The following is a 24,130-nucleotide window of genomic DNA, read 5'->3' as shown; positions in this document are numbered from 1 at the left end:
GAAACGCTTTTTAGACGACCCTCAAGATTCTTGGAACCCCGTGCTTTCCTCTGGTATCGGTCTAATTTGGCAATTCGAAATTTTGGGATCCCCCTTGAAAAATTCAGTTTGCCCCCGCCTTCAACATTCGACTTTGTGGCGATCGATATTTCATCATATCTTTCTGGAATTCCGACTATCGGTTATCACTGGGGGATTTCTTATTAATAAGAAATGGACTTAACGGTTTCTACGACATAATTGATGGGTTGTAAATTGTCTCATGGGATGTTGCCTTTGGAAAGAGAGTTACTGAGTTTAGAATCGTGATGTCCGCGAACAAATGTTTTTTTATACCTCGAAATTATCAAATTTGAAAATTCTAAACGTTTTGTAAGATGATGTTGCGCTGGATAAAAAAATAGAAGAAGACTAATAGTAATCAAACTAAAAGCATTTATGATATTGAATCAATTGTAAAGTTTTCACTTGTGGGTAATTCTGGGATATATTTAGTTTTGATGAATTATGCGATTTACGTATTTCGCACGTCTGTGTCAAATTCTGCATTTGATCTGAAATTTTATTAATTTGCTTTGACGTATTGAGCAAAGATGCAACTGCGATGGTTGCCAGGAAACGAAGTAAACAAACCAGTTTTTCTTGACGCACTACGCGAGTTCGACACTCAAATTACTTTTATATTGGATGGATTAATGCGGTCAGTCGGCCACTGAAAGAGTCAAATGTGATTTTATATTCGCTATATGGATTCCTGTGAATATCCCTCAAAACAGATACCATAATTGAGAGAGAAGTCCGTTTGGTTGATCTTTTTTAGTATTAATTTTTTCTGTATTTCCCATAATGTTGTCAATTTCACCCTTTGTCAGGGTACAAATACTGGGTAAAGATTCACAAAAACGCCAATAGTTTGAAGGCGATTCGGTGCGTGTGTAATATCCAATGTTTACCATAAGTAAATATAGGTTTTCGTTGGCGCCCTTTTCTTAATAACGAAAAATCCAAAACATAAATGGTCGCTTAGCAAATAAAATACAAGACATCGCATCATCAATCAAATCCCACCTGCTTCCCGGTTTTATTATGCGAAATCCCGGTTCCCTTTCGTTAGTTTGCAGACCGTTGTCGGTCTTTTGTGCGGTTCGTGTCTCTCTGTTAATATTTTTTCGATATATGTGTACATTTGGTAGCGTCTACCGCGTTCTTTTATTGGTTGGGCCTTTATTTGAATTCTTGTGACATTTGGCAATTTACTATGGCCGAATTTACGCGAGTGGGGCTCAAGTATAAAAGTATTCTTTTGTGACTGTAGATATCTCTGGGGGTTGAATCTATCGTGCATTAACAATTAGTAATACTTTACTGATCATCGATATCTTGATGAATAAATGGTTTCTTCTTCCATCCCTTTGGTAATTAGTTCCGATTAGACACCACGGACAAAAAAAATTCCATTGACGTCCTCATAAATTTTCCAAAATATAAATTTGGTGTGAGGTAGTCATGAGTGCATACACGAATAATATACCCTGGCGCGTTTCCTACTAATTCTAAGTTCTAACCCAGAAGTTCCAGAACGTTTTTTGTGTGATGTTTCATTATTCTGTATTTAAATGACATACGAGCAGTATTCCTATATTATAATATAACAACACTCAGTTTATCAGTACATCTTGAGGTTTTCTTCTATCTCCGAACGTACAGTTTGTCTGTCAAATTTATTTCTGTGTTTTGCACAAAAGCTACATTATTATGTTATGTGGAAAACCTCTAGTTCATCAGTACCTTAATTTCACCGTCAAATCAACATAAAGTTAATAATTTTAATACGCATGCTACGAATTTAGGTTTAAATTGACGTTAAGAAGTTAATCGGCGAACAGTTCATTCACGCGAAATAATGGACGAACAATTATTGCCAAAATTAACCAGTGAAAAACCACAGCGACGCTGGCTTCACGAGGCGATCGATAGTGTTCAAACGAAGAAAACTATAATTGTGGAAGTCTGGGACGTCATTGCGTGCCTCTACCATACATCAGCGTATGGTCATTTTTCATATTAACGCTTTCTATCTAATTTTTCATTCAAAATTCTTTAATTCTAGTTTTCAAATCATATTTGGGTAAATAGCAAAACTCCGAACAAGATTTGTTTTTGTTTTTTTACAATCTCCTTCCGCTTCCAAGGTTTCTTATTTAGTTATATGAATATAACCAATCTTCGAGAGCTTGATTATTGAACCTGCTAAGAACTGCATATAAACTTGATTATCTCGGGATGTAACGCTTATGTACGTTAATCACGGAAAATATACTCTGATGTTCCACTTGAGCAGTTGTCTTGTTTCTGAAGTTTGTCCGATCGATCAAACGTCTTGTCACTAAAAATAAAATATTCTTGAAATCGTAAACAATTAGTGCCAGGCAGTGCCCGCTATTACATAGACTTCGAATTAAATATGTTAAAACAGATTGTAATAATATGGCTTGCACCCAACCATACCATGAGCTCCACTATAACAAACAAGTTGATTTGAGAAGACTTCAAATTCAAACCAGTGGTTTTAACCGGTGTTTCGCGGTTTTCTCGTTGGTACGTCCAGGCTTCCGCCTTTGAGTTTCAATTCAAATCCGAGAGTCTATTAATAAATGTGTATTGTTTGAATATAATCAAATACATATTAGGTTTGCCACTATTATTTATCTTGCTTCATTTTAGAAAATCATTCGTTTGCGATGTACTAGTTTTGCTTTTGTAGTTTATACAATTCTTTTTAAGCGATTATTGTCTTCCCAGCCCCCAGGGATGTAATATTTTCATTTCGCTGCACCAAAAGTTGGAAACCCCTGCTCATAAAAGAGTATATCGGTTTTAGGTTCAGGTGAATAGCGGTTGGCATAAAGTATATCATTAAGACTTGGGAATTGAAAATTGCGAGCATTTACTCCTTATTTTGATATGGGTCGGGACTGCTCAATACAGTTTCTACCTCACTCTTACCCCAATTAGGAGAATAAACTTTCACCGATACTCCCGTTGTATGTGTACCAGGTTAGGGTTAGGCCATAATTTCATTCTGATTTTCCTTGTTTTAGTTCTATTGCGAGTTCGAGGACTGTCTGTGTTAGCCAAGTGAATATACCCCTGCATATAGGCTCCAGTCCCTTTACACAACTTGTTGTAAAGTAGGCGAACAAAATTTGTTACCTCTATATTGGTACACATACTTATGAAGCGCTCTTTCGCCTATATTCACGAGTCTGATTTAGGTAATCAATGGCATTGATTTTGCAAGCATTATGTATCGTTGTTATAATTACAAAAACATAAAGGATGTAGCATATACGAACATACATATTTATTAATACCCCATCACTCATAATTTAGGTGATTTCAATTGATTTGTAATACGTCTATGTACTTATTATGCACGGTATTGATATTCTAAGGCAAAATAGTTTGGAAAATTGATACAATGACAACCTCTAGATGGCGCATAATATGGTTTTGTAGTCTGAAATATTTTTTTTTCGGCCACCAACATTCCTTTAAAAATCTGATTCTTGGCATTAGATTGTCAATTATCTCGATCTCCGGCCTTAAGATGTCATAAATTTCGATTTCCTGGGTGATTGAATCTTCTAAATTTGAGCTGGACTGACAAACGGAAAAATGTAGTATTTTCCTGCGTTTTTGATACAGTGTTCATCTGTTTATCATCCACTCTGCTTTTCGGATACGCATTATCGACCTGCCTAATTACATTTGCGCCATTCAGTCGAGTGGGTACTTCTTGTTGCTGACATACACCAGGCCCGTCTTAATGATAAAAATAGCACAGGAATGTTATATCCAGGATTTAGTAGCTTTGAAGGCTTCGAACGTTAGTCAATTAATACAACAATAGCAACGCGCTCCTCTTGCTACAGAGCATTCTCGCTGTGTTATAAATCTGATTATATGTTTACATTCAATTGACGGTAATGTAATATCGCGCATGGTTGCCACCAGGTATATTCATATTATCGGTACTAATGTAATATGTCCGACGTTTCATTATATATGAATATGCTGAAATCCACTCACATAAGCCTAAGGCAGGGCTATTCAACTGGCGGACCGCGGTCCGAATCCGGACCTTTCGGGTATTCGATTCGGACCGCGCATAATAATTCATTTTGAATCATTACCCACTATTTTGAAATTTTCTTTATAAAATCACTTTTACTACAAGATTTAAAAATATATATGAAAAGAACTATAACGCCCTAACAAACAATTTTGATTTGCTAATAATCATTAGTCGGCCGAGGAATTGCGTGTTTAATTAAAGATGCCGAAATAAAATTTCTGGCAAGCCCGGACCCAAATATTTTTAAAGTTTTGTATGCGGACCTTAGGTGAAAATAGTTGAGTAGCCCTGGCCTAGGGTATCGGAAATAGTAATAGGTGATCGATGTAACGTACTGGCCTATATAACATAACAAATCCAATTTTTCCAAATGGAAAATTTTGCAGTTCATCTGATCAGAGGCAAATAAGTTGGAAGGGGCCTACGTCCATTACCATAAGGTGAAATACTAGAAGAAAGTGATTTATCTATTATGACATGCATTAGGTAGCGCCTCGCGATATCTGTGTATAAATTGGATATGGTCCGATAATAGTATCTAATAGTTTTTACTGCCAACTAAAGTGCCAAAGTGGGGTTGTACGCAGATTAGATTGTAGCTGGGATAAACAAGCTTGCGTGATACTGATTGTCGTATCGAGGGCCGGATGATCTCTTGCTAAATTTAAATCATAAATGTGACATATCTGAAGTGCTGCATTTCTTACTTGAGATCTGAATTCGGCTAATCTTTCACATTTTCATATCTGCATGACAGTTTTAAGTAATTCGGATGCGCGGATGTTTCAAAACAAGACGCTGGCTATATATGTATCAACTCGCTGATAATTTTTTATTTGTTTATTTAAACATTTTGTCTACTCATTAGAGCAGGTAGAGCATGTCACGCCCACACGTAACATGTGTAATACGAAATAGCGAAGTTTGCGTCATATTCTAGTTTGAGAAATTACCACATTTTGATGATTCCTATAATTCTAATTTAACTTAGAACATTGCAATCTTACTGGAAACATTCGCAATATTCATTTCCAAATTTTAGATTTCCATAATTAAATCATTGTTCCACACTTTATTCAGCGTTGAATCCATATCAGAGGAATCTCGATCAAATGGTTTATTTTAAGTCGAAATTATCCAAAATAAATTCTTGAGAATCATATTCCAAAGGATTACAGTTTTAATCTATTGTTTCTTTTACCACGATTTCGCCATTGTACTTAAATTTCTAAAAGCAACCACGAATATTTTAGACGGAAATAAATCCCTTGAAGTAAGGTTCATCAATATTAATGCAAGTAGTCCCTAATTTAGACTTCTGAGACAATGCCAATCTAACCGGGCGTGCACCACAAAATTTGCCAAAATTAGGGTTTCCAATAAATTCAGAAGGCATACCCGAAAAACATCTAAATAGTAGTAAGGGAGACTTCCATTATATATTTTTACAGGAACCTATTACAGTCACTTGTCCGTTTGAAAGAACCCCCGCATTTAGAATTGAATAATAATATTAATACGAGATAAGCAAACCAAAAAAATTATAATCATTGCAGGTAAATATTAACTACGCTTATGAATCATGATACATTGCTCAAGTTTGCTTTTAAACCCTTATAATTTATATACATCAAAACATGCTCTGAAACAGGCAAATAAATCTGTGACAAATGAAATTTTCGAGTAGGTATCTCACTTTTGAGTTTCATTCACAAATAGTACCAATTTAATTAATATATGTTGATTCACATTAGGTGAATATGTACTTCGGACTGCGTCGAAATTTAGATAAACTTTAGTAAACGTGACGGGGTGACCTCTTGATCAAAGCATATATGTATACACAATATCTACTCATGAGAAAGGTTCTTCAGACCACCGGGGCAAGACAAGTCGTGGCTTAATGGTTGAGTATTGACCAAATCAAATTATATATCGTTTATTTGCTGTGATTCGATCAGTGTGCTCTGGCGCCTATAATTGTCACCAATCTCTTCACACCTTGGAGAATATTTTATCAACTTTCTTCCGACATCAGCCCGGCCAGGAAAGACACACCTTTCGTTCTGCCAAGCCCTGTATCGCTGGTTTGGAACGTCACTTAGAAAAAAAACTGGACATCAAAATTGTTGGCCAGCGGTCTTACCGCCAAGCATGGTACAATTTCCTAAGTTTACAAAGAAACTGATGTCAAATATTGACAGAATCTCCAACGCACGCATATTACTCGTTTCTCAAGAACAAGATATAATATTTACCGATGTCATACAAAAATGAAATTATTATTTGCCGATGTAATACATCATGTTTTAAAGTCCCTGTTCTAGCAACGTTAAGAAATACCAATAACGGATAAAATGCGCCGCGTTTGAAATGAATTGTTATCTTATTTGATTGTATATTGAACACTAACGTAAAATTCAAAATAATATCCCATAACGATTTTAATTTAAAAGTCCCGTACTATTCTGTATTGCCCCAACGCCAAAATGTAATGAAAGTGATGAAACAGGCTATTATTGAACAGGCTAAATTTATAGAAATATGAAATATTTTTTATGAACTTTTTTGAGAGAGGAGTGGGCAATCACCTAGCCTAAATTAGACCAAGAAAATCAGAATCAGAAAATAAGCGGTAAGAGATATCAACAATTCTTAACTCTTGTGGGGTGTTTTTTTCTGGTAAAGATATCCGGAAATGGCTGTATTATCACCCCAACCCAACCTATTTGGCAAAGCGTCCTAGAAAACTGAAATTTTGGGTACAATCATACATAAACAAAATTGAAATGTAGAAGTAATTCAAAAACTCATGTAATTTTTTTTTCACCCTTGCACACCCTGTAATCGAAACAATAACATTTGGAAAACAACCAGACGAATATAATATATTCGGAACTATTTTAATCGTGTTAGTTTCATTCATTCTCTTGGTGTAATATTTATCTCCGATATAAAGAGTCAGCATCATGTTAATACATGTTTTGGTTTCCAATCTTATTAAAAATTCATGAGTTATGGTCATGGTATTAAATATCAAAGGATCAACCTAACGTTACATATTATAAAAGGCCAAACGCACGAAAATTCATTTATAAACATAGTCAGTCCTGTTATCGAAAAACTGAATCAAGTTTTGTTAATAAATCAAAGTATAGCCAGTTCGTAACAGTATTATAAACCATAATTTGTCTAGTTTGGTGACTGTCCGTCTGATGCCCCATACCACACTTGCGGCATCGTGTAATGACCATCAAAATTTAAAATAATTATACTGAAAATTTGATTATTTTGCTATAGTTCTTGAGAGTGTGTGCTCCCTTACTATGGAAATAATTAGAAAATGTTCGTCGGTGCGAATTCACCGTCCATGCATTTGTGTTTTTCTTGTAGTAATCATTAGTATTTTAATGCATAGTAGTCCTGCCCGCTTCCAGTGTTTATGTTATGATTTAAAACGCGTTATTTATTTGTATTAGCGCACTGGCGCACTTAGCTTTTTGCTAATTTTAGGTAGTATATATCTGCGATGCCCAAAATTATTCGATCTTGGCTTTTATTCTTGTTGCGTGTTTTTGTTAGCAATTCGTCATCTTAATTTGTGCAAGTGCTTGGGTTGTTCTATAGTAGATTCAAACTATTATTTTCATTCTTCAGGTCCGAACATTATTCGTAAGTGGATTGCCCGCAGATGCTAAAAAACGAGAACTCTATCTTCTCTTCAGGAGTTATAAGGTAAGGTTGTTTCTTACATAAATGATAAAATAACAAGCAGGATGAGCTCGTCTTGGGTAATAAAGGGATGCCGTAAAATGGTTTTCTGATAAGGATAGTTACATTATACTTTTCCGGGCAATTGGCTCGGCGGTGTGGCACATCGTGCTAAGCTTTAGGAATACGCTCGCCACCGCAACTCTGATTACCCTGCCTGGGTTCGCAGGTTCGAATTCCATGCCAGGATAGTCAAGTTGGAAGGGATTGCTGGACTCCTCGCCACCGTAGGGTGGTTCACGTAACCGCTGGTCGGTTACAGCGTTATCCGCCATCAAGTCCATGCTTCCGAAAACAAATAACTGGCTAACTAATCCAATACCCGACTTGAACTGGTAACCGGAGGAGAGGCCGTGGTTCGTTATATGATTAAGCCGTCTTATCGACTCTCCTTTCCCCCGGAATAAATAAGTAAATCCTATCATAGTGTTATTGCTCTATGTGGCGAACGGAGCCCGTTTTCTCGATTGATCTTTTCGGACAAACCACTGACGACAGGACAAATATCCAGCGAAAAAACGCTTTAAAGGCAAGTACAAGCTTGCCCATAGAAGTTTGGTGATTGTTATTGAACTGAGTTTATTTCTGAGCTCGGCGTGAATTCTTTCATTCACATGATTATTCGTTGGAAATATTTTTGAATCACACACAACTTTTCGATTTTGCATAATTGGGGGATTGGCCAAATACCGGTCACAGAGGGTATTGCTTTAATGACATGGTTGGGGATACAGTGCGTCACTGCACTTTTCTTTGAACAGGAGTCATTATTTGTCAGTTAAAGTATTAAATATTCCAGTATTTTCCTTTAACTCGGTATTTTCTTTTTTGGGGCCGAAGTAGTTGTTCAGCCAAGTACAGGTAATGGCATCCACGATGTTTATATGTCAATTTGTTTCCGTACTTTTTCCCGCGGGAAGAAGAGCTAACAAAATTAAATGATGGGCGAATCATGACCTTTGCCGGGGTCACTAATAAGGTCGTGCATATAAAATTATTTTTATTATATCCGAAGTCTAGAGAATTTCCTTTTCAACTGTAAAGCCTCCCATGAAAATTTTATGTTTTGTATTTTATCCCACGAAATACAAAAATACTCCTATTATACCAGTAGACTATTAGGCACCAAGTATACAATATAACCATCCAGGTGTCCCATTGTATATTTCAACTAATTGGCAGCTACGATTTTAATAGGCATTTTGGGAGTATATTTTGGACAATGACTCCAATATTGTGTATGGGAGAGTGTCTTGTTAAATTAACGGATGGGTACGGCCTTTTTAGAATAGAAACACCTCATTAAATGCTGTGCCGCGAATTGGCTTAATAGACGTTCTTTATGTTATGTATGTACCTCCTCGATTTCAAAATCTTATCGTCGAATCGTTGGTCGGGTGGGGGTTACTTAATTTCATATATTGGTGATCGTATTCAGATGCAATTGTCCGCAAGGTGGTGATACAAACTGACTGTTGTGAAAGTGTCAAAAACATTCCTTTATTACTGGCTTTTAAAACGTGGTTTGAGTGAGCTACGATTTTTCAGTGCTATGAAAAAACTTTTTCGTACACTTTCCGAAATAACACAATATATACCTAGTGTTTCTATAGCGAAAGGAATGTCCATATACAATGGCCTTCAAAAAGTCATGTTTATTTATTTAAATGTATAGTAAAAAATTCTTGTTAAGAATTTTTCATGCTGAAAAAAAATTAACCTACATATCGCCACACCTGGCTCGGACTGTTGGTTTCCAAGTATAAATAGCATTTCAAATTTACTGGTATTTTGCATTTATTTCAAATTATATACAAAAATGAAAATTGAAGTTTTTATTCGCCAAAAAAAAAGTTTTCATTCGCCCCCAATAAAGTTTTAAGATAATAGTGTATGTCACCTTAATAGCAGATTTCGTGAAATTTTCTTTTTCTTTCAGGGTTATGAAGGAGCCATCATACGAACGACAGCCAAACCCGGGAAAGCTCCAGTGGTAATTCTCATTTTGTCTTTCATTTTGCATTTAATTTCCTGGTCAAAGAAAATGAAAATCTGAAGTCCAGCTCTATTTATCTGATTTTTTTGCGTTATACTTAAATAAGTATATCTTATTACAATTTCAAAAGTTATGGTGTTCTTTAGGTTTTTTACTTCATTTGATGCATCCGTAGTGACCAACACACAATATATGGTAATATGGCATCGATAATTTCCCTTTGCAATTTAAAGAATTAAAACTATGAAAACTATGAACACCCTCCCTGTATGTTGGAACAACTATTATAATTATTCCTGCGTTGCGTTATTGAAGGGACGTACCAGAATATAGCCCAATGTAAGGTTTGCCATTTGGGATCCTTTGTCTCTTCTCAAATTAACCATAACGTCGGTCGATAAGTGATCACAAATGATCTTTTTAACAATTCGTGTTCCTCCTTTTTTAGCCTGTCGGATTTGTTACGTTTGATTCACGAGATGAAGCCAACAGCGCAAAAACAGCTTTACAGGTAAATTTCATACCGCAACTTATGTTTCCCATTGACATGATATTGATTCAAGAGTCGATTTTAGTTCTGTTAATAGCCACACGCGGCGATTATCTTTCTTTTAAATATTTTTTCAACAAAACAATACTGAGGGACATTGAAGTCTAGATTTTGAATTTGAAATGAATCTATTTGAATTATCTGCTGGCAAATATTATAACGTCATCAATTTGTTGAATTGGCTTTCCGGCTGAGCCTAAATAGAATTTTTGTGTTCGTTCAGAGAGAATTGAATCCCAATAATGAACGCACGTAAAAGTTTGACACATATATATAGTGTTCAGTGGTCCTCAAGCTTTTTAAGCCGCGCCCTTTTTTAGAATTTGTCTAGTCTCGTGCCCCACCTCAAATATAACTAGCTAACAATAAACTACAAATAGCAGATAGTAAGGCAAGACGAAAATACGTAGATGGAACGTGAATATTCAAAATAAAGAAAAATAAATATCCAAAATAAAGCAGCGAAGATCAAATCTAACAAATATTTTTTATTTTAGCTCCACGCCCTCTCAAAATATTGTCCACGCCCCCTTGTGGGACGCGCCCCATCTTTGGAAAACCGCTGTATAGTTGGTTAAAACAGTCAGTGGGTCTATTCAACGTTCGATCGCTTTACCTGCTCTTCGTTTTATTAGTATTTTATCCCTACCACCATTGCTTTAATTTTCAACGTGCCATTGATTCGTTCATTTCTTACCAGGGTGTCAAGTTTGATCCAGAGTTACCGCATACACTTCGTCTTGAATTCGCAAAGGCAAACACAAAAGTTAAACTAAGAAACACTTCTTCACCTTCAATAGACCTAGGCAACGGTGGCCACCTTCTCGGGATTCTGCCACATCGTAAGTGCCTGACATTTTCTCAATGAAAACACATTTTACTATTGGCGGACATATATAATGTAACTCGTATTGTAATTGCATTATGTAAATTCATAAAACCGAGCTGCTTTTTGTCATGTATTGCTATTCATCATATCTGTTCTGTATGATTACTTTTGTCATAATCAAAAGCGTTATCTAGGAATTTTCTCAAGTTCCACGATAGGTACAGCAAAACAAAAAACAACCAAAATATAACGATTACGGTACAAATTCAGCGGATATTCATGTGGATCAAAAAATCCGCGAAACCAAAAATGAATTTTGCTAAATTTCGATATTGAACGGGGCTATTTTTTACGTTTAGCTACGCGTGTATGTTCGCCTTGCGTCTACCCGGAGTTTTGACTTATTTCACCCTGATCAGTGTTATCATATAAATTGAGTCGTACTAAAATGATAAACAGAATAAGAATGACTTTACTTAACAGCCATATGAATCGGTCAGTACCTTAACTTCTAACGATACGACAATTTGTCGACAAAATGACCTGTACGGTTTTATAAAGCGCATAACTGTATTTTTGAAAACGTGTAGTAAGCTCTCAATACGGTGTTCAAACATTTTCTCCTTGTTGGTATTAAGCTCATAAGAACATTGTATCGCACTGTATCTACTCATTGAATAATTTATCATATAAAATCCTTATCTCAGTACTCATCGCACTTTATGAATTAAACTTGTTGTTCATTCAACTATCATATTGTAGTTATTAATTTATAGTGTTGTGTTGTGGTTTGCTCGAACGCTATCATCTGCGAAAAAAAAACTTACCGAGTTTTTTGTTTCAAATTGACGCCTAATAAAACCGTCCTCTTTTAGTCGTAAGTTCAAAGTAACGAGTTTTAAAAAATTGTAAGAAAACTGCAACCCACTGGCCATTGCTGTTATTTTCTTGCCAGATAGATCGACCTATATTGTCGTAAGTGCGGAGTTTTGCGTGTACAAATTAACTGTGATACCCGTGACCCTGGCTTATACTCTTCTGGTATCGCATATCGAAAATGAACTAATTGTAGATCGTATCCTCCATAAGATAAGACTAATATTTGAGGAATTTTATATACGTTATTATTGACGGTAATGTATCATCGCCATGATTCAATCTGTTTTTTCCTCCCAAATGAAAAGTGACGAATGGAAAACTTTTTTCGTTTTTGTAAAAGTACTGGCTTTTTAGTTCCAAGCACTACCCGAGACCATGATTGGTGCATCTATGTGGTACAAATTGTGGCTAAACGCGCGGTATAAATTTCGAGTAAACTATGGGTACCTATATACTCCAAATAGAATAATAAGCTACGTAACTGGTTTCCAGCCTCATGTGTTGAGTTCTTAGACCAATTTCCTGAATGTCAATTCTTTCAGACAAGCTTTATTGCTGGAAATATTCCTACATCTTAATTAAAGATCGTCTTTATTTAATCGATTTTTTTTTCCAGAAATTGGCACGAACTTTCTCCAGACAGATTTCTGGGGCCAACCGTAAGTATATTTATTTCAAATTAACTAGCGGACCTAACTTTAAATAAAAAAAAATTGGAAATTTATATTTTATATGCAGATAGTAAAAAGACAGTCGCACGTTATTCTTTGATAAATTCAAGTTATACATACAGACCGCTTCTTACTACGTTATAAAGAAAATACAAATTTTACATGTTCAGAATTTTTCTTCTATTAAGCTTTCTATTGTTACAAATGGCTGTCTCTTTTTTTCTAGATACGCTGCATACCCAGAGCTAATCCCAGCACATCATCATTCAGCACAGCTACACGCTCCTTTGCAGGTTGGTTAAATTCTAACACAAATCATTTTGTAAAAATCTCTTTCCGTGTTGTATATCACCCCGTTAAATGTTCCACTAGTCAAATATTTTATTTTTACATTTTTTTCACCGCACGGACGCAATTCAGTCAATAACCTTATTAGCACAACTTATTATTAATAATAATAAAGCTCTGATAGAGCTCCAAATTCGGAAAATACGGAAATGAGTCTATGTCAGCGGTTCCCAAACGGGGTCAATGGCCCCCCAAGGGAGCCATAAAGTAGTTGGAGGGGGTCACAATGATAACCGCAGAAGTTATTTACATGGGATTGATAAATATCATTGAAGTGATAAACAGGGGGCCGTGAGTGCTAAAAGCCTCCAGAAAGGATCGCGAGCCATAAAAGTTCGGGAACCACTTGTCTATGTAATTTGAAGATAAATAATTGCCATTATTTATTTCACGCTATAATTTTACACTATTCTTCCAGCAATATCAATCACATCAATTTCCACGCAAATTAATTTGTTTTGGGCATTACGATTTCTAATGTCGAAACGCGGTTGTTTAAACTTGAAGGATCTATTATCGATGATATAATTTCAACTGGCATTACCTGAACATTTTCTGTTACGTATAGGCGCCAAATTTATCGCGATTTCTTTTCCCCGAGTTGCTTGTTTTCACCTCTCGGCGAATGGTGAATGAACGTTCTTCGTACATCCATAAACTTTGATATTATATGGTTTTGTCTTTTAGTTCAACTATTTCGATTTCAAAAAATTAAATGTATGTATTTTGGAGAAAAATTGAGAGACGCTCCTACATGAATAGCTATTTACTTGGAATTGGCAAATTTTACAAAAATATCCAAAAATTTATGATTTTTTATAATTTTATTTTATTAGTAACAATCACCAAGTTGAAGTCGCGTTTCAAACTTTTTCATATAATGAGTCAATTGTCCCTACGTCCTTTGAAATAAAGAATTTAACAACTTTTAATCACCGTAATTATTTTTTCAAGTAATACTAAGTTCAAATTGCATTCAAATAGAGTTTTTCCGTAAAATAAATCAACTTTCATAAGATACTCATTAAATTTAAAATGCTTCATATTTTGACACAAAGATGAGCTTTAGGCTATTTTGAGTGTTTTATGGCGTATTGGATATATTCCAAATAACTCGATTTTCTAGGATTATAATATCTTAAACATGTAACACTAACGAGGATATTGACGCTCTTATATAATCCTTTAATATTAAGTTAATATTAAATATGCCAACTTTCTTAAGATGATATTCAATAACTCAATTTTCTAGGATAACAATATGTAACACAAGGATATTGTCGCACTTATATAACCATTTAATTAATATTATGTTGTATGTCTTCTTCTTAAAATATCACTCTTTCTCAAGCGTGTTGTGATTCTCACTCTCTCTCTCTGTCAATCTCTCTCTCAGGTCACTCCCACGCTCCATCACCTCGCACCTGTGCACCCACAGCAACCACCACAAGCAATATTCACGCACGTTCCAGGTATATTTTTATGTTGATGACGTCATAATGTTGTTTTTGAGGATTGGAATCTCAAATTTTGATTTCTACCACAATGTTAAATCGAAAAAATAAGTCTAAAATTTGAAATTTTTGTTGGTACCGATTCGATAAATAATTGTATGAAAATGAATTTTCCAACTCTCAAAACTTTATCTGTTGATACGCACTTATTTGTAGATTTTACTAACAGTACATTGTTGTTTTTGAGGATTGGAATCTCAAATTTTGATTTCTACCACAATGTTAAATCGAAAAAATAAGTCTAAAATTTGAAATTTTTGTTGGTACCGATTCGATAAATAATTGTATGAAAATGAATTTTCCAACTCTCAAAACTTTATCTGTTGATACGCACTTATTTGTAGATTTTACTAACAGTACATTGCTATACACTTGAACATTGGAGGCGAAGACCGATTCATAATGAAAAAAAAAGTAATTGTAGCTTAGCTGACAGAATTGTTACCAAAACTTGTGCATTTTATTAACAATGGGACATATCAGACCCTCCGCATTTTATTTTTTAAGCCTTCTCGCCCCGAACAAGGCTTTGTAAAAACAGTCAATCATTATATAACACTAAAGGCTCGGAATTCCCAATTTGAAGTAAATGCAACTATTGATGGATCGACCCAATGTTGTTACCATTGCAGTCATACAGACAGATATTAATATGAGAATGGAAGGACATTATCTTAAAACTTCACGGAATACAATTTATGGAGTCCATGCATCTGAAACAAATAACTGATTGAAATTGTTTCATACCTGACATGGACTTGTAACCGGATGAGAGGCCGTGGTCTGCCATATCATAAATCATTAAGCCACTTTACAAGCTTCTCTGTCCCCGGCGATAAATATGAAAATCTTATCCTAATTGAACATATAATGTAGGATAGAAAAACAGTCGGGCATAGGTTATACATGGACTGCGCCGCCGAGGCGCGGTTCATGTATATCCTATGCACGACAAAATCCCATTTCACCACAATTCTAACCTTTTCACTACTTCAGCAGCTCCAGGGACGCAAGTGTACAACTTTGCGAACGCCCCCGCCGCTCAAGCCGCTGCTGCACAAGTTACATCGACATTGCTAATATCGAATTTTGGTCCCGGGACAACTGAAAAAGAGATGAAAGACATTTTTTCACGGTAAATTTCATTCGTTTGCTGTGACGTCATAATTGGTTGTGACGTCATCTTAAAAAATGGTGTCAGCGTGGCATGCCGTAACTTTCGTCGCCTTCGTGACGTCACATTAGTTAAATACTAGTGAGATCTGTCAAAAAAAATTTGCTTTTTTTGGTTCAGATTTCATGGCTTCTCCAGAGTGAGGGTGTTAAACAGAGGTGGAATCTTATGTGCCTTGGTAGAGTTTACGGTAAGATTCATTATTTTCTCTAAAAATCCTAAAAGGGGAGGGTGCGGGAGAAGCGTGACCATAATTTGCTTTATTCTTCCTAATTCACCCCAAAAACGACCCAGTTTGGTTCACAAGTCGTCAACAAAAGTAATCGATGTTGGGAAGATTCAATTTCGGTTTCTTCAAAACTCCATGTTTAGATATGTACGGTACTTGCCTTGACATGCTTTGTTCATTGAAAACAAGTTGCCAGAAATAACTTTAAGACCGTTCGTTACCTTAGAAAAATGCAGTTCAATCAATGTTTATACTCAAGAATAACGCCAAACGATGTTAACACGATTTACGGGTTTCTAGAACAATCAACCAAAAGTTTGCTTTCTTGTAAGATTTGTTTTTCATTTTTATAACCCCGTCATATGTGGACCGTATTTAAAATAAAACTGTTTCATATTCCACTCAAGCATGTTAGAAGATATTTGATATTAAAAACCACGCCTATTTATGTTTTTCATCTGTTTAAATGAAACGACGATTCTTTGACAAATATTTAGTCATGTTTTTGTCACCTTTACAAACCACAAAAACGTCGATTGCTTTTTATGGCAAATTTCCAGTCTTTGAGTATTGTAATACCTATAAGAATTAATGAAAGGTTCAGCGCCATGCTTAAAAATAGGTCGCAGTTTTAATTCCAATTTATATTTTAAAATGTAAATGCACTTAGTCTTTCAAGCTCCTGTACTCGTTAACTCTGTGTTTATATTATCCTTTTTCATCACGTTTCCGTTTTAAACTGTGTTTTAAATTCTGTTTTTCTAAAGATAACGGTTTTGACAAACAAACTATTGAATTAATAAAATACGACATGTAGGCTCGAACAAATCCTAAAAACAAATTTAAGTAATGGCTTTAGTTTGCGACCCTATTTACTTATCACTCCGACCCAATTTGGGGTCACGACCCCTGGTTTGGGAACCCCAAGTCTAATGATTCATTATGTGAAGTATTTGTAGAAGTGAAAATACGAAAAATGAGGGTAAATTTTACTTCTAAAATTCGCAGAAGAGTGAGCGAGTGAATAAAACAGCTGAATTTTTATGTGAATTTTTATGAGAAAACAAGCTCTTAAATTATAATGTTAAGGTGTATTCGAAACAATATTTAACGTCGTTAACGGTGTATAACGGTTCGGTATTTTTATTACTAAAACACTTTCACGGTTTTTCATCTTCGTCTAACGATTCATTATGTAATGTGAAGTATTTGTAGAAGTGAGAATATGAAAAATGGGGGTAAATTTTGCTTTTGAAATTTGCAAAAGAGTGAGCCATAGTGGTCGTTTGAACGCTGGCCCACATCTATATGCCCCTTCCACGTAAGCGTTCGTAAAAGCAAGCTTGTTTGAATTATAAAAGGTTTAGGTGTAAAACGGTTTAACGTGTCGTTAACGGTGTAAACGGTTCGGTATTTTTTATTACTAAAACACTTTCTTCGTCCATCGCCGTAATAGTTGTTGAATTAAACTAAATTTTTGGGAAATTTACTTCAGAAATTTACGTAGTGGAGTCGCACGACAAACAACTTTTAAAGCGTTGGAAACGCGTCTTGTTAATTCAATATTTAACTTTTGTAATGTTCGTCAATTTTGCGCACACAACCCGCCTTGTGTGTTTGTGCTTTAAAAGCGAAGGCCCTTCACCGGGCTTTGCTTGATATTTCACTTGTTTCTCGATCCACTTTAATCACCTAATAATGACATATGTAAAGAGATAACGGTTTTTTTAGAATCGTAATTTTACAAGTCCTAACATGAATTATTTGTTTTGTGTGATTGAGATTTGCAGTTTGCTGACCCGCTCACAAGATGTAGGCCAAAATAATTCTTCGCTTACACCCACTGTACTGGACCATGTATTTTAAATGTCACTGCCATTTCGAACATGAATACTTGTTAGTAGCTGGGGCCAATATACAGGGTGTCCATAAAGTCCCTTCACAATTTCAATTTTGTTATGAAGTCAGTTCTCAATATATCTCAACCACTTTTTTTATCAGTAATTATTCAAATATTTTTACTTCATTCAATACATCCGAGGGCCAAAACAATATATGGAATTCAAATATTCTCTATACAACTAAAAAAAAATAAGACTTTATGAACATACTGTATAAAGTATACTAGACCCACTATCCTAGTTGAGAGGAATTCCTACCCATCGAGACATTAAGTTTGCTTACGGGAGGAAATACTGAAATATTACTTTGTATTTGATGTTGTTTCACTTATAAAAATACCATTTAGTATTATTGTAATGCATAAATAGAAACACATTATGAACTATTTAAATCAGGGGTCTCCAACACGCGTCATTATCGAGATTTTTCCACAAAAAAACTATAATAGTACGATGTCAACTATATATCGTGATATTTCTCGTCAAGAGTCCGGTCCGACAAACTGTGAAAAGTGAAGTAAAAACATTTCCCCATTATCCATGTTTATTTTTTATTCTATGGTTATAATTCAATTATAAATTCAATAATTTCGCATGTTCATTGTGACAAAATAAACTAGTTTCGGTCAGTCCACATTCACGTCGCATACCTGCAATGTTTGGCAGTTTTTATATTTGCGAGCAGTTTTTTATTTCAAGTATGATAGTTAGCCCTCCGCACACGACTAACGGACGAGCATTTACGTGTTGTATTGAGACTAGCAAACCAACGCAAAGTAAGGTAAAACATCGAGACCAAATATCCAGCACAAGTAAATGAATATGCTTCATGTCTCGTTTGCTGTAAGATTCAAGTGTAATTTCAATACAGTACATTCAGATACCCATTTTTGTACCTAATTTCTTGTTTTGCGGCCCGCGTGGTCAATAAATTTCAAAAAGTGGCCCGCGACATGTTCTGAGTTGGAGACCCCTGATTTAAATAGTACAAAAGTCGGTAGGTGATTTGCGCGCTAGCTAAAAATCCTTCAAATTAAAAAACAACCGGGAGTTTTATGTATAGCAAAGATAGAATAAAGAAATTCAGGTGACCGTACATTTGAACCCACGTACATTTGAACCACTGTGTATATCTGCGGGTTCAATCTATATGCGGGTGCTAAAACCCATGGGTTAGGTTAGTATGGGTTCAAATATCCGCAAAACAAAAAAAATTTCCATAGGTGCAATAGTATGCAGGTGCAATTGTCGTGGGTTCAAATGTACGTGGGTTCAAATGTACGGGAACCAGAAATTCAAAATGTGTGAAGGGAGTAATAGATCGAAATAGGCTGGGACCAATCACCAATGCCTTATTGTATAGTGGGTTCGTATACATACCGAATAATCTCTCTGCCTACGGAAAAATATCTAAAATTCAGCAACGCGAATTAGAATTTCGTAAATGATTGCTGGAATCTCGACGATGCGGTTCACGAAACTAATGGCCTCTAGAAACCCTATCCCATCCAGGTCCATACAATTGCTATCCATTCCCATGCCTTATAATAAAAGCAGTCATCGCTCAACTAATCCGTCCTATTGAATTTTCTTTTATTGGATAGAATGAAATTTTATCCTATAAAGTCTTATTTATCTCATAGCAAAGAAAATGCAAATTTTTTCGGCGTAGATTTAACCAATTGATCTTTCTCTTCAGGATGTTGGAACAGCGTCATTCGCGATGTCTTCACTTCAAGGGACACGCCTGAATGATCGCTCATCCATGCGTATCGATTTTTCAAGAGCAAGCCTTCTTCCAGAAGTCAACGGATATTAATCGTATGTGGATCTTCCGTGAATCAAACCGACTTCATTTAAATTAAATATTTCGAACTAATTTTTAAATTTTATTTCAGATTGTATAACGACTGTGAGCAACAGAACGACTTTTTACTAATCCAGCACGCCACATTGACGTCATTTGCTTGATGATGTCACAATCGTACCACTGTTTTGCTGATGTTCAAACTCTCTTTCACTCAAATAGTACTAGATACTAACAACACTTTCCTTGGAGGATATTGTATATAGTCTTGATATGGTATTTATTTACGGTATACGGAAATTTCAGTCTCTGAGGAGGTGTCAATAGACAAATTGATAATCGATGAGAATTTGATAAACTTGGTCGAATATTCAAGATTTTGTTTGTAATCGAGGGTTTCGAGACGAAAAAGCAAATCTTAAAATAAAATGAAAAATTATTTTGAAAATATTACAAGAATAACTTCATCTTATCATTTTTGAAGCAAAATCCATTACTCATTTCAATAAAAAGTTGGAGGTTTAAAAATAAAAATTTTCTCATGTTCTCAAATTTTTACTCTTTTGGGTTGAAGTCCTCGAAAAATGCAAAACCCTGAACTTACGATTTCTAACATTGTGAACAGAAATAGTTATATCTAACCGCGACAAAATATTTTTTTTTAAATTTTTGTTCTTTTGTTTAACTCTTAAATGAATAAGCATTCTCCATGATGTCCTTATCAGAAAGGAGTTGTCTATTTAGAATTACCATGCTTGATCCAATGATGTAGCGTTTGAGGCTATACATGGTCATATTTGGCGGAAGTAAATTCCGAAGATCAGAAAACTTTTTTTTTCTCCAATTATTATTGATTTCTTTTGCAGTTGTATGTAATTATTATTTGTTGGCGAGAATATCAGTTTATTATGTTTCTTTACGTATATATTGGAATTTTCTTTTTTTCTTCATTTTTATTTACAGAAATGGTACGCCACATTTGTGGGCTTATTTTTTCATAGCATTTTTTTTTGGATTTAACATAATAATGAAATTTTGTATTTACATGAGTATTTGTGACAAAAATATTTCTCTAGTCGTGATTGTATTCATATTTTTTTTAATTATTTCGTAACAATAACATTATACGAATTCCTTTTGAATTATTTACTCCTACGACGGAATTTCACAATGCCCTCATCATCATTTCGACTTGTTTTGAAATCCTCACCGCATATACACGTAATTTAATTTGCTCGGTTCTTCGTCTGGCTTAATACTATCATTAAATTATACGACATTCTCCTTCCTAGTTTTCGCTACGTTATTTTCAAAGTTCTTTGGCGAGTCGGGGATGTTTATATTTTCATTATCTTCCCTTAGCTACGATATATATTAAATTCTTTAATGAAATGAGTATTACATTTAAATTTTTGATGGATGTAGTACAACGATATACAAATGCCCAGTACAATACAATATACAGATGTTTTAATTTCCGACTGGTTTATATGGAATGTCGAATCAAATTTACTGAACAAAATAGTTTGTATTCTTATCTTTCTGGAATATAATTAATTTCAAAAATTTTCCATTGAATTGAACCTTCTCGGCGTTGGCTGTATTGTGCCCAAGTAACTGTGTATACTAACTTGCAAGTCATCCCTGAAATAGTTTAGAGAGGTGCTTTCTGCTTTCTTTTTCATACAAGATGGAACTTCCATTAAAATAACATATTTTTGAAGTCCTTATAACATCTTTTGATTGAGCGGTATAATTTGCGTCTTTGTCGGTGAGCCCTCTCCAATGTGGGTAGCGATTTTTTTTTGGTTGTATATATTCTACTGGGGTTCCATTTTTTCCTGTGTTGTTTCTTTACACTAGGGGCGCTATTGGGTCGTATACCAGCGCACTGCCGTAGGTGTGAAGCCATAGCAACGTGATTATGATGTAACTTCCTGCAATTGTGATGAATATCCTGTTTGCCAACTTTATTTTTGTATTCGTGTGATGGTAATTGGATCGTTGTCTCATCATTTATACATTACTATCATTATATCATACTATCATTATATCATACTTGTGTATTGAAGACACGATTCGATTTCCACTATTACGATGCTTAGTTCCCACTGTTTCCATAAATCTAGTTTTATTTGAAATTTGTCAGTGGTCATGCATGGTCGAGTAGAATCGTCTTTAATATGTATCTATCTAGCGCAGTATATCTAAAACTTCAAGCCACGCCCTCTTTTTAGAATTCGTCAAGTCTGGCGCCCCACCTCAAAAATAACTAGCTGCAAATAACAGGCGAACGTGTGTTTTTTTTAAACGTTGAAAATACGTAAATATCTAAAATAAAGAAATGTAAATATCCCTAATGCGGAAAAGATCAACTCTGACAAATATTTTTATTTTTAATTAACTTCGCCCCTCCATCGATTTGTTTACACTCCCTCTGTGGGGCGCGTCCCACCGTTTGAGAACCACTGATCTAGCGTGATCCCTGATAAATTTCTACTTTATTGTATTGAAACAGAATATGTTCCGTCCTTCGTACTAAAGCCATGTTAGAATTAGTATCTATGACGTCATTTCATTTATTTCGTCATTTGTTAGGTGATATCATCTGTAGAAGTCGTTTCATTACTATTTGTTAGTTTAGTTGTTTATCGATTTATATTGATGAAATAAAAATCTTTCTTTATTCAATCTGTGGCTTATTTGAAGACATCGAGATTCCAGAGCCGTTTTAGCGTCTGCAGTTTCGCTGTCATTCTCTATTGGAGTCCAGGTAAAGTTTCAAGGCCAAGCATTGGAATATAATTCCAGGTTTTACCGAATTTGACTTGCGCTGTGTCCCATTTGGCTTTTTCACATTTTAGGGGTCTATGATGATACGCGTTTAATTAAATATTATTGAGCATTTTTTTTTCGCTAATCGGTATCTTCAGATGTGTCACCTTTTTTGGGGAAAGCGGTCTAGACCAGTGCTCCGCAACCTTTTTTAACTTGCGGCACACTTATAAAACTTAGCAAAATTTGACGGCACACCACAACAAACAAAAAATACAAGGTGTAACTTTGTTTTATGTTCATATAACAATTAGAGATTTGTGGTTGTTTTAGTGAGCACAATCGCTCTATATTAAGATCATTACGTGACGCGCAATCAATTTTGCAACACGATAACTAGCTTCTAGGCAAAGACGACTTCACAGAGCACGCTTGCTTCTTATTTTGACAACCGCTGGAAATAATTTATATTCTTGCGTGCATGAACGGCATGTTTCGTATTTAAGTGGCGCATAAGTTTACTCGGAAACATTGCTTCATTTGAAAGTTGCTCCCCCCAAATAACCCAGACTGGTTTTGGAGCATCTCCGTTACCACAGCAAGTAAAAACATATTTGACGTAATCTTCCCTGTATTTCCTTCTGCCATTTTTTTTTCCAACGTTGCTTGTGCTAGGTACAATATGTTGCTCAGTATCAGCTGTTCTTTTTAAAAATTTATTCTTTTTGCTAAACTTTAACGTTTCTTGACTTTTTCAATCAAAGACCACTGGGCACTGATTTTGCAAACTCACTCATACTGTGATTATTCCTGCCATCTATCCACATTCAATTGCCGGTTCTTATTATTACGTATGTGTCGAGTCTTGCACCCCAGTGGACATCGACGTAATTTTTTTTATTTATTTCTGAAATTTATTTTTGGATATTGTGCGATCATTGGGGACAAACGATGAGCGCAATTATAGAAATGAATTTGGAGCCTAAATTTGCATATTAATTTCATTTTGATTGCTTTCTTTCGTGTCGACTTCGATCGCCAACGTGTCAAAAAAAGTCAACAATATTTTTGGTTGATCTTTGATCCCGGGACTCGTTGTCTTTTTATTTTTAATTTATATTCATTTGTATTTTTGTTTATGTTATGTTGATGTTAAATAGAATTTCGGAAATGTCGTAACTGAGTATCCGTCAATAATTCTGATAAAATTGATAATTATGATAATATTCGACTTGATATTCGAATAATTTGCCAGCCCTACCCAGTAACCAGAAAGCAATTATTAACTTGATTGATTTCATGTTAATGAACTTGCCTTTTATGTATTATGTAAATTACTAAAATTAGGAATTAGCTGGTATTAATGTTTGGTATAATCGTTTGCGGCCCGCAACGAATTTCGCCATGTGAAAGTGGCCCGCGAGACCAAAAAGGTTGGGCAGGCCTGCTTTACAATATACAAGATTGCCATATAGGCCTACTCATTGTTACGTCACAAATTCACAATTCCTGTGCGGCACACCTGGCATCGTCTCGCGGCACACCGGA

General features: G+C 35.2%; 1 protein-coding gene across 2 annotated transcripts in view; it reads left to right on the top strand.

Annotated features, from left to right (window-relative positions):
- Window positions 1–22,493, top strand: part of LOC120332368 (uncharacterized) — a 32,743-nt gene extending 10,250 nt beyond the window's left edge. Inside the window, exons 2-12 of one of the 2 annotated variants that reach the window (XM_039399601.2) lie at window positions 7,796–7,873; window positions 9,849–9,902; window positions 10,354–10,416; window positions 11,156–11,297; window positions 12,780–12,822; window positions 13,061–13,127; window positions 14,579–14,654; window positions 15,693–15,831; window positions 15,991–16,060; window positions 19,700–19,821; window positions 19,899–22,493. In XM_039399601.2, the coding sequence (XP_039255535.2) occupies window positions 7,796–7,873; window positions 9,849–9,902; window positions 10,354–10,416; window positions 11,156–11,297; window positions 12,780–12,822; window positions 13,061–13,127; window positions 14,579–14,654; window positions 15,693–15,831; window positions 15,991–16,060; window positions 19,700–19,819 (852 nt within the window). In that variant the 3' untranslated portion in view covers window positions 19,820–19,821; window positions 19,899–22,493. The remainder of the gene's footprint in view (window positions 1–7,795; window positions 7,874–9,848; window positions 9,903–10,353; window positions 10,417–11,155; window positions 11,298–12,779; window positions 12,823–13,060; window positions 13,128–14,578; window positions 14,655–15,692; window positions 15,832–15,990; window positions 16,061–19,699; window positions 19,822–19,898) is intronic. The other variant, XM_039399602.2, reaches the window with a different exon arrangement.
- Window positions 22,494–24,130: the final 1,637 nt, after the last annotated feature.

Source organism: Styela clava, chromosome 13, assembly GCF_964204865.1.
Source record: "Styela clava chromosome 13, kaStyClav1.hap1.2, whole genome shotgun sequence".
Lineage (NCBI taxonomy): Eukaryota > Metazoa > Chordata > Ascidiacea > Stolidobranchia > Styelidae > Styela > Styela clava.
The sequence above is the reverse complement of the archived record's forward strand: the minus strand, read 5'-3'. Positions and strand labels throughout refer to the sequence as shown.